The 16542-nt window shown below is 52.6% G+C and overlaps 2 protein-coding genes across 2 annotated transcripts in view; both read right to left on the reverse strand.

Moving 5' to 3' along the window:
- Nucleotides 1–220: 220 nt before the first annotated feature.
- On the reverse strand, nt 221–9244 carry CLEC19A (C-type lectin domain containing 19A). The gene is made up of 5 exons (XM_038151374.1): nt 8926–9244; nt 2970–3135; nt 2377–2470; nt 1480–1612; nt 221–739 (listed from the first exon to the last, which is right to left on the reverse strand). Exons 1-5 carry the CDS (start codon nt 9014–9016, stop codon nt 660–662), a joined length of 564 nt encoding a protein of 187 aa, XP_038007302.1. The 5' UTR covers nt 9017–9244; the 3' UTR covers nt 221–659.
- A 3069-nt stretch (nt 9245–12313) lies between these two features.
- The window catches only part of SYT17 (synaptotagmin 17), a 35683-nt gene continuing 31454 nt past the window's right edge, over nt 12314–16542 (reverse strand). The window contains exon 8 of the mRNA XM_038151769.1: nt 12314–13412. Coding sequence (XP_038007697.1) covers nt 13216–13412 — 197 coding nt within the window. The 3' untranslated portion in view covers nt 12314–13215. The remainder of the gene's footprint in view (nt 13413–16542) is intronic.

The following is a 16542-nucleotide window of genomic DNA, read 5'->3' on the forward strand; positions in this document are numbered from 1 at the left end:
TGTGCCTGCTGGGGCCAGGCAAAGGGCAGGGTGAGCACACAGGCTGCCCCACACACCCCGAAAAACAGTCAGGGTCTATAAAATAAACTTTCCTAGGCAGCTGCTTCCCCCAACACACGGAGCAGGTTGGGGAAAAAACAGCTTTCAAATGAAACCCCAAGCCCCCAGGGAATCACTGCTACTCCAGTGCAAGGAAGACAGAGGAGCCTCCACCTGCTGTTTGCCGTTTATTTTAGCAGAGAGAAAAATAACATGGACAAGAGGCATTTTGCATAACTTAACAGAAAATAACGCTTTTCCTCCACTCTTTGTAGATCAACAGGCAAAAGCATTTCCTACACACGGCTATTTTTGGGTGCTAACAGTTTGGTGTACTGGTAAAATCACGGGTTTCCTCTAACACACTGTGATGGCTGATCTGAAATCCAAAGCCAGACTCGGGCTTGGGGGCTCCTCTGCTGTTGCATGCAGCTCCTTTCAGTGCTGAGTGCCAGGCTCATCCCCACCATCCTCCCAGCAGGGATTCTGCAGCCAGGGGCTGGCTGGGGATCCAAGCAGCTCCACGGCTCTCCCAGCCCATGCCGTGTCCTGACTGCTCTATCCCAGCACAGCTGGAGAGGTGACCCAGAATGAAGGGGGTGTGGGCAGCACCAGCAGCCTCAGTCCAGGGCCAGTGAGGGGATCTTGCAGACGAAGGGGAAGGCTCTGCCACAGGCATTGTCATTCCAGGAGCGCAGTGCTAAAAAACACAAGGCATTAGCTGAAAAAAGGCAAAAGGAGGGTACCATGCACTGCCCTTGGGACCAGGACCTCCTGCCACTGTGGGAGGCTTTCCCTGGATGTGCTCCCATTTGTGCCATTCACTGTCATGCTTGCTCCCAGCGTCCTCATCTGGGGGATGTGAGAGGGGAGGCCAGGCCCCAGCTTGGACTTGGCAGTAGAGGGGCAGCTGCAAACATAGCCCTGTTTCCCCAAAATTATCCACAGGCTGCCCATGGACAGAACATTTAGGTACATCTGGGGGGCCTGGACACACCTGGCTGGTCTCACCAGCAGGGAGGGTGTGAAGTGGGATTTTTGCACAGGCAGAGTCTTGTCCCACTTCAGCAAGATATCCTGGCCCAAGCATGGGAGAGATAAGCTGGCAAAACAGTGAGTGCTCCCACAGGTTTCCTGTGGGGGAGGGGAAATGGGAAAATTTGACCTTTGACTAAATTTGGTAATTCTTCAAGGCAGCTGATGCTCCTGCCCTGCTGCTACTATGGGAGAGGGAGATGGGAGCAGAAGGAAAATGAGTATGTATGCATGTACGTGGTGAAAAGGAAAACACATTGTCACTGTAAAGAAAAGAAAAGAACGTAATACTAAAAAATTAAAATGCAAATCCTCTGCCTGCCAGCAACCTCTTCAGAAAAGCAGGAACCATGGTGGGTTGGATTTATTGCCACACAAGTAACACAGGGTGCCCTGGGCGCTCACCGCTGCTGTGTCTGTACCAGATCTGCACGCAGTCCTCCTCCTCGGGGATGGAGTGGATCCCATCGTCTGGCTGGCTGCCATCCCAGTAGTGGTAGTCATAGGAGGAGCCATCTGTCCACTCAAAGTGACCCTCCTGACACAAGGCCAGCAGAGAGAGGCTGTCACCACAGAGCTGTGACTGCAGAGGGTGGGAGGCCACCCCCATGTAGTCCCCACCCCCATTCCCAGTGCCACACAGTCCAGGGACACGGACAGACATCACTCAGCAAAGTCCAAACAGCATGTTTGGGTTTTACAACTGGAAACTCGCCAAGAACAGCCCCAGGTTTCACAGTGTTCTCACCAGGGAAAGCCCAGAAATCAAATCTATATATTTTTTTAACACCCCCATCCAGTTCTACATTCCTTTTCCTTTTCATTTTCCATTCTTTTTCTAGTATCTACAAAAAGTCTGCTGACATGAGACTGCTCTCCTGATGGTCTCCATTTTTCTTTCTAACATATTAGACTATATATTTCCAACATGTCAGCTTTCAAAAGTCACAGAGTAGCACAAGAGAGCAATGGAACTCGGTGGTTTTTGACTCAGAAGACCTTTTCAGTTTATTTGCTCTTCTTGGACTAGCAGTACAATACTCTTTCTATTAATCCAGTAATAAAATGTGACATGAGTAATTTTTGGTTAATCTATTAATTCTAGTAACACCTCTCTTTTAAAAGCAGACTGGAATGGGTGAAATAACGAGTTTCTCTATGTGCTGCACCACAGACTCTATGCCACCTCCTGATTAAAGGAGTATAAAGAGCAAAGAAGAAAACCAAGTGGCTTTCCAGGAGGAAAACACAGAGAGGTGAGTTTTTCAAAGCCTGTTCCCACAGGATTCCAGGAGCTCCCACCTGCCGTAGGTCGTTGAGTCCTGTCCAGATGTCGGTGGGGATGCCGGGCACGCGGCTGTTCACCAGGTCATACACAAAGACGTTTTCTTCCCAGCTGGCAAAACAGAGCAATGCAGGGCAATAAAGAGGATATGTCAGCAAATGGTCAGGCATGGCCCTGAGCACTCATCCTACCACAGGACCCATGGGGAAACGGTTCCCCTGCTTCTTGCTGCTGGTGGTTACTCTCCCAGGTCTGTGCAAGAGGAGAGTAGTGTTGGTGAGAGCTGGCAGAGAGGGAACAGGGAAAAAAGCCTGTGTAATCATGTTGTGCTTCTATCCCTTTTTCAAGAGAAAAAAAACACAGTTTGGGGAAATTTATGGAATACCATGCCAGTTTTCCTGCCAGTCCAGGAAAAGACATTTATTTTCTATATTGCCTTTGTGTGACCTGTGCATCTGCCTTGACTGGGCCGCTGCTGCAGAAGGATGTGTAGGCTGGAACACGAGCCCGCAGCTGACACAGAGGCTGTGATATGGGAATGGGACTTCGGCCCCAGTTTCCTTCCTCCCCAGGCTGTGCCAGCGTGGGATGATGTTTCTGCACAGCTCACCTGTGGATGGAGGCCAGCTTGGCTGACCTGATGCCAATGGAGAACTCGGCACAGTAGAGGTCAGCTTCAGCCCAGGTTTTGTTGATGGGGAAGTAGCGGTAGCAGTGGCCTTCGTACTCCGTCCAGAAGAGCGGGCAGGAGTAGGCATGGACAGGCTCGGGCATGGCTGGGGGCAGAGCACAGGACATCCAGCAGCTGGTGGTGAGACAGCTTGGCCAGGAAGCTGAGCAGGTGATGAAGGCAGCAGTGCCTAGCCCTGCTCTCTCACCTCACCCAGGCAAATAACCACCAAACACATCCAGGGAGCACCCAGCTGCTGCAGGAGCCATGCAAAAGTTTGCAGAAGTCAAAACATGTTTTAAACAAGTTGTGGGTTTCTCGGTTTCAGCATCTGCCTAAATCAGGAGGGACATTCCAAGCTAGCTTGACATCATTTTAGGCAGAGGATGCTTAAAATAAAGGCACTGACATTTGCTACTGGGAAAACCGAGATAAGGGTTCCTCTTGTCTCTATCAGCACCACTGGAGCCACTGTGCTGGGAGGGGAGCTGACAGCCAGGGCTGTGGGGTTATGGCCGTGTTCTGCCCTCCTGCAAGGACAGCCTGTACCTCCTCCCCACAGGGGAACCCCTCCCCATGCCCTGTCCCTGTCCCTGGATGCAGCCGTGCATGTAGGCACTGGATCCCAGCCCAGGAGCAGCTGCCGAGGCACGTGCAGTGGTGCCAGCCTATCCAACAGGTATCCCACCACAGACAGCAGCCTATCCAACAGATAACAGCCTATCCAACAGATATCCCACCACAGACAGCAGCTTATCCAACAGATAACAGCCTATCCAACAGATATCCCACCAATAGATACCAGCCTATCCAACAGATATCCCACCACATCTAACAGCCTATCCAACAGATATCCCACCACAGCTAACAGCCTATCCAAGAGATAACAGCCTATCCAACAGATATCCCACCAATAGATAACAGCCCAGCCCCACTGCTGCTCCTCCTCCCCTGCTGTTTTTCAGCACAGTGGGGAAGTTGTCCCAGAAGAGGCCCCTGTGGGGGCAGGATGTCCTTTTGGAGCCTTTGGGGTTGCTGCTGCCTAAACACAGCAGTGGCATTAACACATTGCTCCAACCTCCTCCGTTCTGCTCCCCCTCGTGTGGGGAGGATGCAGCACTCGGGACCCTCAGGTCTCGGGGCACACAGACTTAACTCTCTTAGCTGCTGGTTTGTGAAGGTGGGGGAGTTGCCAGCCCCCCTGAGCCAGTTCCCACATCCCCAGGGAGTGGCTGGGGTCAGTGCTGCTGTGAGGCGAGTGGGGCAGTGGGCAGCGTGCAGGGGGTGAGGGCAGACGTCAGATGCCATCAGACCATCCAAGCAGGTAACAGCCTCGAGCCCACAGAGGTCAGGGTGGTGCCTCCAGCACTGAGGGGCCGGGGAAATGGCTTTCCCTGAGGGTGGGAAGAGCAAAACTGCCAACAGCAGCAAGGGATGTGGCTGTGGCAAAGGAAGCAACAGCATGGAGAAAAAGAGAGGCAAGGTGAATCCAAAGCAGCTGTGTGAGCACTCATAGAGCCAAATCATTCCCTGTGCCAGTGCTGGCAGCTCTAGGTGATAATTTAATCTTTCATCAGCTCTTTCCACATGGGGATATCTGAGTGTTCTACAGACAGCCACCAGCCAGCCCACGGGGTCCCTGATGTCACACCCCTCTCCCAGGTGACAAACCACTAATGCAAAGAGCCTTTTTTTTCTCCTGAGCAAGGCCAAATCAACTGCCAAGCCCTGTGGGGCTGTCACCCCATCAACCTGCCTTGGGACCCCCAGCCACCCCTCCAGAGGAGCTGAGACTGGGGGCACCTCTGCACCCGACAGCAACAAACCCTTGAGGAGCTCAAGGGGCTCTCCCATCCTCAGCAGCACCAATTATGGGCTGGAGGATAAAAGATAAGGCCTGCTGGGCTGGAAGAGCAGAATAGCTTTTGGGGAGAGTGGGTAAGATAAAGAAAGCTCAGCAGCAATGCAGAGTTCAGTTCTCTGATTCACACCTGGCCATGACTGCACTGGGAAAAACCTTAGAACAGCCCTAGGAGACACAAATTACTTCACAAGAGAGCAGGATTAGGAACTCCGAAAGCTGATGTGATTCCTGGGAGCCAAGCCCTCCTCCCCTCATGATGCTGGCCAGGGTTCCCTGTCTCCACCAAAACCAAAGCAGAACAAGGGTGAAACCTTCAGCATGAGGCTTCAGCTTTACCACCAGGTCACAGGTGAGGCATGTACCCCCAGTAAGGACAACCTGGGATCTGGTCCTGCTTGCAGAGACTCGAGGTTGCTGTTCCTTCCTGCCAAGGACAGCCCAGAGGTCTGTGCCAGACAAGGCACCACCAGCTGTTCCAGCAGTTGGGGTTTTATTATAGTGCCTTGAGAAAATCCTCACCTCTGGCAGCGTGGTGGCAAAATTCACAGGGCTTCACCCAGCAGCATCCCCAGCAAATGGAGCCTTCACTCCCCAGTGCTAATTGCAGTGGGTGTCCCACTGTCCTGGCTCAAAGCCAGGCACCCCAATTCCAGGGAAAATCACCCTCATGTTTGCTCAGAGCAGCTGAGAGCAAGTCAGAAATTGAGACAGCCCTGCTTTGTTATTCTGTACTGGTTCCCATTAGGTAGCATTAATTTGATGAGCTTCAGTGAACCAGAGGTGCCTGAAGGAATTTAAGGTTAAATATACCAAAAAGGAAAATATGGGAGGTCAGCTTTTAATTAGCATCTTTTCTGTTAGGTCAGGATCAGAGGCTTTGTCTGTCTCTTTGGAGGAGATCTCCTGGTCCCAGTGTTTCAGGCAGGAACAATTAGGGGAGCTGCTTTATTTGAAATATTTGTAATAGAAAAACCATAGAAATCTGATGTAGGGTTGTGAGTGTAGGGGCCTACTCATGGCTGTACAGGAAAGCCTCACAACCCAAGCCAGCAGCTATGTGTGGCATTTTGACCTAGAAGGTGACAGGGGAAGCATCTGGGGGCTTTTTAGACCCAATCCTCAGAGGTTTGGGTCTAAATGACCAGCAAAACATCAGCTCCTCCACACAGGGCAGGATCAGCACAGCCAGTGCCTGCACCATGGGGGTTCCTGCCAACCTCAAGTCACTCCATCCATTTGTCCCCAAATTCCTGGTGAAAAAATGATTGCAAGAATCCTTTCACCCTTTTTCTATTTACAATACAGCAGTTTTAAGGGCAGTACCATGTTTTAAAGCAGTTTCAGCAAAATAAAAGTCCAGACTTGGCTGAGGATAAGATTCAGATCAAGCAGCTGTTACTAACTCAGAAAAGCTGGAAAACAAATATTTGGGGTCAGAAATAAAGTTTTGTGCTCTCTGCATTTGTGACAGTGCCAGATTGGAGCCTTTCTATTTATTTACTAGCTGAGCCCCACTGTAGAACTACCAGGAAAATCACTTTTCAAAATCTTACAGAAGCTGGCACTGCTCTGCCAAAAAAGTTTCACTTCCCCAGCCAAAAAAGTTTCACTCCCCCAATTATGTCTATTTCCAACTAGACATAATTAAGTGAGAAAATCCTAGCCAGTTTCACAAGGGCTTCTCTTCATTTCAAGATGCTACAGGAAAAAAAAACCTGCCACCAGCTGCATGGCTCCCCTGGACTCAGCTAGTGAAGAGCAGGTTTGGTCCTGAAAACTCCATCCCAAGGAGCAATGCTGCCTCACTTGCAGGGATCTGCAGGTCTGAGATGTGAATTCTGAGGCTAGGACAAGGTTGGCAGGAGATGCCCAGGCAAGGAAAGCTCCTGAGGGGCTGCATCTCCATCAAAGGGTTTTGGACAGCAGACCAGCTCAGGTCAGTGCTGGCAGCAGATGCTCTCTTGTTGCAGAGAATCAAAGAGCTCCATTTCATCAACAGCTGACAGCTTTCCTCAAATCCTAGATGTGCTAGGAGATACCCCCTTGGCACATCCATAAGCTAATGCTGCCATCTGACCTGAAAAGGCAAGTGAACCTCTTCAGCTCTTGGCAAGCAGCTGGGTTTGGAGAGCGCCCATCAACACCCAAAAGGCTCATCTGAAATTCATGTCAACAGAGAGGAGACGAGGAGATCCTGTCATGTGGAAGCCTGGGTCCTGCCCAGGGCAGAACCCCTCCGCCAGGATCCGAGGGCTGTGGTGGTGAGAGTGAGGGATGGGCAGTGGTCCCAGGTGGCAGAGCTGGGGCTCAGGACCAGCTCCTGGGGCTCACCAAGTCACCCCTCCAGCAGCAGGGCTTTACCCTGGCTCAGCACTGCTGGACTGAGGGGAGCTAGAAGGGATGGGTGAGACAACAGGGATGGGACAGAGAAACCCCAGAACCCATCCCCAGGATGCCTTCAGCAGAAACTGCCTGTGGCTAAGCTGGGGTGCCAGCTGAGCCAGAGGTCCATCCCACCACATCCTCCTTATTGAGCAAACCCACAGAACAGGCATTTAAGCAGGGGGTTGGAGGGCGGGAGCGTGTGGCAGGGACTAAGACAGTGCTGTTGTGTGATGTTGGGATGCCTCCACTCACCCATGGCTTTAGAAGCAACTCCTGAAGCCCTGACATTCCAGTCACCATGGGCAAACAATGCCACCTTCATGTTACTTAGAATATTTGTTTTTCATTAACAGATGAAAGAGTCTCACACTGAGCATCCACCTTTGAAGGATGTGATCAGGGGAGGGACCTTGGTCTCAGTGTATCTGGGGGTTGTATGGAGCTGCAGGGGAAGGTATGCCCACTGCTGGACATGAATCCCACAACAGGGCAATATTTGACACACCCTGAAGTGTTTTTAAGGCACATGTCACAAGTTTTCAAGTAAAATATTAAACATCAGATGAAGCACATTGGGAGGGACATCGTCTCACACCAAGGGCATCGCTTTGTAAAATCCTTTAATGAAACCAAGCTGGTTTCACAGCTTCAAATCCTCTGTATGTTCAGAGTTGTGAGGCTACAGCCAATACCAGCAGCAACGCTCTTGCAGCTGGCACTGACAGATAGAAGTTATCTTGCAGTTTTTCCTGCTTAATTAGTTTTGGCAAAGCTCCCACGGATTAGGTGGCTGGCAGGAAAGCCAGCCTTGTATCGATCCCTTTTCTCACTATCTCACCAAACAGCACCTAAGGAATCCCTCTCCACTCACAGTCCTAGTAAACCTAACAGGGTTCTAACAGACTTGGTGCAGCAACTCTCACTTGCACTGACACCGTGGAAAAGTTTGGAAGAAACCCAAGAGACATTCAGCAGTCAGCAGCAGGTCAGAGCAAAGAAAGGGAACAAGGGAGAATCTCGTGTTTGTTTCACACGCAGTAAGTGTGAATAAAGGAGGAGCCCTGCTGGCCCTCGGTCTGTCCTGCTGGCCTGCATGGCCACAGCCCTGCACCCTCCATGAATGCCTCATTCCTGCACTGCCCTGCACCCTCCATGAGTGCCTCATGCAGTGATTCCTGCACTGCCCTGCCCTCTCCATGAGTGCCTCATTCCTGCACTGCCCTGCGCCCTCCATGAGTGCCTCATGCAGTGATTCCTGCCCTCTCCATGAGTGCCTCATGCAGCGATTCCTGCCCTCTCCATGAGTGCCTCATGCAGCGATTCCTGCCCTCTCCATGAGTGCCTCATTCCTGCCGCCGGACCCACGGCAGGGCCACGGCCCCGAGCGGCGGCAGCGCGTGTTGGCAAAGGCCAAAGAGCTGTCCTGGCACCCAGAAACGAAGCCAGCCCAGAGACCTCCGGCATCCCCAAGTAAGGACCGGGGCTGCCCTTGGCACGTCCCCACGGTGCTAAAGAAAGTTGATTTCAATTAAAGACAGGGATTTCTGGAGCAGGGGAAAGCCAGCTGCCGGCCCTGCGGGAGGCACACGCTCCTTCCCTGCCCCACCACGGCCGATGAAGTCACCGCGGCCAGCGCCGAGCACTCACCTTGGCTGATCTTGATGTTGGTCTGGGGGAAGGCCTGCGCGGCCAGCAGGGCGGCGGCGAGCAGCGCGCACAGCGCCCGCCCGCTGCCCATGGCCGGAGCCGCCGCCGCGGGGCCCGGGGGTCGCGCAGGGCTCGGGGGTCCCGCCGGGTGCGGGTCCCGGGGAGGTCCGGCCGGCGTGGGGGTCCCTCCGGCTGCGGGGGTCGCGCTCGGGCCGGGCCCCGCGGGTTCTGGGGCGGCCGCCGGGCGGGGCGGATATAGGGGCCGCGCTGCCCCCTCCCCCGAGCGGCGGCTCCTCCGCAGCCCGCCCCCGGCCCCGCTCAGCGCAGCCCACAGGGGACCCGCACCCGCAGCCCGCCCCGGCCCCGCTCAGCGCAGCCCACAGGGGACCCGCACCCGCAGCCCGCCCCCGGCCCCGCTCAGCGCATCCCACAGGGGACCCGCACCCGCAGCTCTGCCCCGGCCCCGCTCAGCGCAGCCCACAGGGGACCCGCACCCGCAGCTCTGCCCCGGCCCCGCTCAGCGCATCCCACAGGGGACCCGCACCCGCAGCTCTGCCCCGGGCCCGCTCAGCGCAGCCCGGACGGGGCCGGGCCGGGGTCCCCGGCGCTGCCCGCTGCCCCCAGAGCGCTGCTGTCACCCGCCGGGGCCGCAGGCGAGTAAGGATCATCCCTCCTCGCCCCCCCAGGTGCAGCCCCAGGCGGTGTGTAGTGTCCCCATCCCGCGGCGCCCCTCGGACAGCCGCCACCTCGGGGGTGACAGACGGGACCCGCTGCCGGCAGGGACCGGGCAGGGGCGGCGAAGGGCGAGGGCCGTGCTGACACCGGGGAGCGGCGGCTGCGGCAGCGGACGCCCGGGGAGGGAGGCCGGGGAAAGGCTCCCAGGGCTGCAGGGCAGTGGGGTTTACTAACACGTCAGTGCCCCATTGTGTGGCGCCTTTGCTTTGGTTTGGTTTTCGATCGGGGGGTGGGCTTTGTTGGGTTTTCTCCTGTGTTTGGTTTGGGATTTTTTCCCAGAGCAAGGCAATGCGCTGACACGCTTAAACAGCCTGGAAGAAGGATCCCCCAGCTGTGCCCGGGGCTCCAAGGCTATTTCAGGAATTCAGTCTGTGCCCATCTGCCAGGTCCGTGCTGGGTCCATGCCGTCATGCAGCAGAAAACCTGATACGATACAGCAGTCTGTACCAATACAATCCAGCACGTCTCCTTCCTGTGGTCAACATTTTGTTAGACATAAACTTCAGATTTTTCAAAACACTGTATAAAATCCTTTTCTAACTGTTGCACTCATAAGGGAAATAGTACAGGCACAGATACTATACAGTTTAGTGGTCCTGTTCAATTTCCAATTTATGCCTTAAATCAGCACTGAAGGAACTGCTTAGGAACACTCCCAATTTTGTTCCCTTTTTATTATTAGCTACACATTAAAATTTTCAGCATTTTTGACCCATTTTTAGAGATTCAAGTATAAACAATTTGGGGTGACACCAAGCTTTCAGTACAGTAAAGCATCCAGACTTCCTCCAGAGACAGTAACTCATTCAATCGACTTTTCTATATTAAGTTTTCTTCATATTAAATAAGCCTTTTAAGAATACCTCCCCCCTTCCATACATTGATCTGAAATTATCTGGCTTAAGGAAAAGCCTACTGCTACAGCAGAACACTAAAAATGAAGGAATTGGGATTATTAGAAGTCAAGGCATGCCTCTTCCCTTCTTTCCTGTGTGCCATCCTCAGACAAAGCCAGTGTTACAAACAACTTTTAGCAAACTATGGAACAAAAATCTTTGAGCATAATAACCTACTCCCAAAGCACGAATATTCGTGTTTAAAGAGGGAGCAGAGATCCTGAATAGTTTTTATGCTGGTTTCTAACATCCAGACTCGTGGCAGCAGCATCCCCCAGAGCAGTGGGAGCACTGAGCTGCCCCTGAGGCACAGCCCTGAGCCTGGCACAGCAGCTGGCCACCAGCTTTGCTCCCAGCACAGGGACAGCGCAGGCACGCCGGGCATGCAGTGCCAGCTGCAGCTGCACTGGGCGCTACCTTCCAACTTCACAATGTGCTTCACCTGCCGGCTGCAGCCCCAGGAGCACGCCACAATTCATCCCTCCTGCTCCTCTCCCTCCCACGCTGTTCTGTTTGCTCTGCAGGCCAGGAGCTCCCCAGTCTGCTTCTGTTCCGCTCCTACTGACCTTCCCTCTGGGCACCCTCACCAATTTTTGGCATCCTGTGTACATGACTGTTCCTCCTGTGGAACAGACACCTTGTGACTTCAAGGACAGACCCGGGCAAGATTACTTTTTGTTCACATTTCATCCCCAGCGCTGAGCAAAGCATGTGTCTGCTCTCATGGATGTCCTGAGCTCATTCTGCTGTCCACAGGCCCCACGTGGAAGAATATTAACGTCAAACACAGTAACTGTGTTCAGGCCCCTTGCCTGAACCTTTGTGAGCTGCAGGAAGAGATCAGCCTCCTACAGCAAACATTTGCCCAGGACTGCCCGCGGGGTCCCTCTCCACGGTGATTTTTTGATGAGACAAACCAGGAGGATGCCAGAGAACAGAGATTTGCCATCAACTTCACTGCAGGACAGAGAAGAAATTCACCTTGCAGAGAGGCAGGTTAGAATTGATAGCCAGCATCCAGAGTGTGCTCAGAAAGAGGATGGCCCTGGACAGCCCTGCAGGCACCACTGCCCTGCTGCTGAGTGCTGCTGACACAGAGCAGCTGTGCTGGGGAGCAGCAGGGAGCCAGGTGCCACGGGCAAAGTGCTGAAGGGATGCTGATATCAGAGTTACTACACAGAGCTGCCCTGGAGCAGGAACACCTGGACAGCAGCAGGGATTATTGACCCACACACTGACACCTGCCAAAGCAAGCACTGAGCTTTTTTTGTTTGGGGTTTTTTTTGATGTGGTTGGATTTGGTTTTGTTTTGCTTTTTAAGACTCACCTGTCCCTAACTGTAGCAGCTAAATAACAAACGGGTGAAATAGTCACGTGTGTTGTTTTTTCCTTTTTAAAAATCAAAATATGAACAGCACAGGAGGTACTGGGTTTAATTCTGGCCTTCATTTAATGAATAGAGGAGGGAGATGAGTGCTGTCCATCCGGCCACGTGCCATCTCTGGAGTCTGACACGTCCAACCCCCAGGGTGTTATGTGGGGTTTGGCTGGGAACCACCATGGCCAGACCAAGGCATCCAGCTCGCTCTCCACACCCACCTCCAGCAGCAGGTGCCCAGTTTCTCTCACATTGCTCCCAGTCCATCTGCAGTGAGCAACCACGGGGTAACTGCCAACATTTTATCCTTTTTTCTGCCATAAGCATAACTGAAGGAGCTCAACACAAAGGTGAATTCAATAAGTATCACCCCAATCCATGTGGCACAATTAAATAGAATTTTATTTTCAATAAATATACAATCTCCATCATACCAGACAATACGCTGTGGAAAAATAAAATGTACAGAAGCAACCAACAGGACAGCTTGACTGTAGCTAAGTTCACTTGGTGACCTGAAGAACTACCTGGGTAAACACACACAACACAGAAAGAGCCACTGCAGTCTGTGAGAGAATTAAAATTGTGATTTCTGAGTCTTCTTAACCACCAAAGTCCCTGGAGCAGGTGTTTTTTTGCACAGCACATGTTTGAAAGGACGCGAGCTGGTTTTCCCAGTACAGATGCAATTGGAAATGTTTATTTTGCTATATCAGCACTGAATCTACTACGCACACAGACTGCTATTGAGACTGGCAGGTCACTGCTGAGGGGACACGGGCTCTGTCCCACGTGGGCCACACACTGCCCCGGCACACAAACGCACACGCTAACAGCAGCTTTATTCTGTTAAAACTACTACAAGGACAAAACTGCAGTCAGAATCGATTTCACCACAGGTTCTACCATTTAAAAAAATATTCTAGCCTAATTACCACGTTCACCAATGAGAGCACACGGGTACTTATATCTCCGAGAGGATGAGCCATGGATTTGGACCGGAAGGACAGCAGAGGCAACTCCCAGCTCCTCCACCCACTCCGTGCTTCCCACGGCACGGCCACGCTCAGCCCGAGCCGCCCGGCCCCGGGATGGGAACAGCCAGAGCTGCGGCCCCAGGGGCACAGCTGGGCCCAGTGGGACGCGCACGGATCACTGAGGCCAGCACGAATCCCACGGAGCAGCCGTGGGGCGCGTGCAGGTGTGAGGTGGGGTGCTTCAGTCGTTGGCTTGGTTTCTATCTCGTCCGCCCGCTCGCTCTGGCTGCCGTGGTCGCCCAGCTCATGTCACCTCGAGGGAGGCGGGCGAGACGCGGTCGCAGTCCTCGCGGGAGCGCAGGCTGTGCCACTGCTCCACGGCCGTGCGGTGCGCGCTCAGCATGCGGCGCCAGTGGTTGGACTCGGGGGCTCCCGTCGAGTACTGCCCGATGACAATCCTGCCAATGAAGTCGTTGCTGCTCTTCACGTTGTGCCCGTACACTGGGGAGAGCAGAAGCAGACACTGGTCAAGGCAAAAGCGCCACTCGCCCAGCCGGAGCCCTGCCCCGGGGAACCGAGCGGCCCACAGATGTCCCCCCACAGCATGTGCCAGCATTTTTGGTATGGAACTCAGCATTTGAAAAATGTTAGAGAAACAGGAGCTTGGAAAGAATAAAATAAGCTGTACTACAGACTGAAATACAATTCAAATAAACAAGATACAAACCCACAGTTGCCACGGTATTTACCATGAGTAGGTAAAGTAGATTCATAAAATAATTTGGGTTGGAAGAGACCTCAAGGATCATCCTATTCCAACCCCCTGCTGTGGGCAGGGACACCTTTCACTGGAGCAGGCTGCTCAAAGTCCTGTCCAGCCTTGAAGGGAAATTACATCATATGAAGAAGTGCCAAAAGCTCTGCCTGGGCATCACGAAATCACAAAAGCAGCCCAGCAGCCTGAGGAAATGCAGAAGCAGCATCTCAAAGCACCCTCCTCCAAACGCACTGCACAAAGCACTCCAGTGCTAATCCACAGCCTGCCCTGCTCCAAGACAGGAATTACACAGGGCCAGGCTGTCAGCAGGATGTTTACACAGCAACAATCTGCCATAATTATCACTGCAGCTAATTGTTAAATGTCCAGGAAAGCAACTGAGGGAGAGACACCAACCCACCACCCTGTCCTTTGGATTAGCCCAGTCTCCTGGAAGGAAAGAGCACAGACAGCAGCAAACCCTAATGATGGGCCTGATCCTGGGAAAGACTAAGTCCTCCCACCAGACAGGAGCAAAAGCACTTCTGGTGTTGCAAACTGAAGCCCTGCCTCAGCTCATTAAAAAGTTGAAATGAAGTCTTTGCCAGCTGAAGCCAGGATATCCACAGGCACTGCCTGGAATATTAACGATTAAAAAATCTCCTCAGGAAAGAGAGGGATTTTTAAGGACAAATGTCTACAGGAGCTCCAAATCCAGCTGGGCTGGTGCAGCCAGAGCATGTTCAGCCTGGCATGGAGCCCCTGCCAGCAGCACCAGCTCTCCAGGGCTGCTAGAAACCAGCACTGGCAGCAAAACAACGCCATGGCATCACCCCGATGTGTGCACACCCTCACAGGCAGGCAGGACACGAGCACAACGCACTCAGCCTCACTTCTAACCACACACCTTTGTCAGGGCTGTGCATTTCCAGTTGTAACACACCCCCCAGGTGACCAGCACTACTTTAACCTGCCCCTCTGCCATCTCCACGCTCTGCAAGGCTGGTTCCTCACCTCTGTACCAGTCTGGGATCTTGCTCTGGGTGGCTCTGGCACCACCTGCCAGTGCAGTCCTGAAATCAAGCAGTGCCAGGTTACAGCTCACTTCATCCCTTCTGACAGCTCTTGCACACACAGTTTATGGGCAGAGATGCTTCTGCTCACCAAATTACCTGTGGATATTTTAGGTGACAGCAAACCTTCAAATGCTCAAGTAATTTTTTCAAATAATTGCTCTAAAAAATCTACCCTGCAACTCAGAGCCCTGTAATTCCATCTTCAAATGACATTTAGAAATGATCTGGGGTTCACCACCCCAGCAGGAAGACTGCATCTCTTCTGCCTGTCACCATCAGTTATCTGGGGCTGATGCCATCAGGACACGTTATCAAGTAAGTGCCTCAGTCAAGAGGCCAGGTTGGTGTTTTTTGGAAAGGCCACCTTCTGAGGACACAGTCAGGAATTCTATGCCATCCATCTCTAACTAATACACGGCTTGTCTGGGTTATTAATGAGTTCTCCTACAAGGCAATGGATCACAGGTGTAGCTAGCAGGACTATAATAAATGTTTTGCTATGATTTATTAGCCTACAGAAATCAAACATTGTGATAAAACCACGTAAAAATACCCCAAAACCAAAATTTTCAATAGGTTGTTTTTTTCTTTGTGTGTGTGTGTGGGTTTTGTTTCTTTGTTGTTGGTCTTGTTGTTGTTGTGTTAGGGTTTTTTGTGTTTGGTTTTTTTTGGGTTTTTTTTGGTAAAATTAAGGAAAACAAAGCCTAATCCTGGGAGACAGCACCAAGTAATTTAAACCAAGAAGCCTTACAGGCCATCAATTAATCACAGGATAAATTAACAGTGGAGAAGAAGCACCCCAGGCATACTGATTCTTCAAAAATACTCCATGCCAGGACTGTAAAACAAGCAGGTGTGCTAACTAAGGGTACCTGCCATTCTACTGTTGATCCAAGTATTTTGAATTCTTGTAATGCAGCTTGCTAATCTCATTGTGTCAGGTAATTAGCATGCTGAGTCCTTTGGGGTATTAATGGGCTAATTATACAAGCATTGTTGCTTCTGTCATTAAGTACTGTAGAGAGCACTGAGACTTATTGCTGAGGGACAGGGAAAACATTTTGCAAGGCCAAATGCTCATTCACACACAGACCATAAGAGGCTGCACTAGACTGACCTCAGGTTTACACACTCACAGCTTCACCACAGCAGCTTCCTCAGAAGAGAAGTCTTTGTGTGCCAAAAATTCAGCTTTACCCATCAGGTCAGAAGCCTTTTAAATTCAAGGGCATGCCTTTCTGGGAGGCTAACTGCTGTATCCCACTGCTGAATGGCCACGATTTGCTGAGCATTCTGCTGATGGCTGAGCTCACCAAGCTGTGGAACAGACCTTACCCGAGAAGAGGCTGGAGACGTCATTGAGAAAACAAAGCCTTTCCTTTGCTCACATTCAGGAGCAGCACTTCTCTGTGGCTGCCACCAGTTCTTCCAAGAAAGCTTGGAAAAGAGAATGCCAGGAGCCCACAGCCCAGGCGAGCAGCTGGAAGCACAGACTGGTGCTCCTGTCCTGACACGGGGAGGGAGGGGGAGCATCTCCCCCAGTCCTCCCTCGGCTCAGCAATCACTTCCCAAACAGGGGAGCACCAACTGCAGGAGCCACTGCTGCACCCGGGCCTGACCCGGCAGCCGCTGCAAAGCCCTGCGGCTGCAGTGCCAGCCCACCCTGGGGCACTCACAGAGCCCTGTGTGCCCCCAGGGACCCACAGCACTGCGGGGGCTCGGGCACAGCCCCACGGCCACAGCCCCACGGCCACACAGCCACAGCCCCACAGCCACAGCCCCACAGCCCCACAGGCAC

Source organism: Motacilla alba, chromosome 14, assembly GCF_015832195.1.
Source record: "Motacilla alba alba isolate MOTALB_02 chromosome 14, Motacilla_alba_V1.0_pri, whole genome shotgun sequence".
Lineage (NCBI taxonomy): Eukaryota > Metazoa > Chordata > Aves > Passeriformes > Motacillidae > Motacilla > Motacilla alba.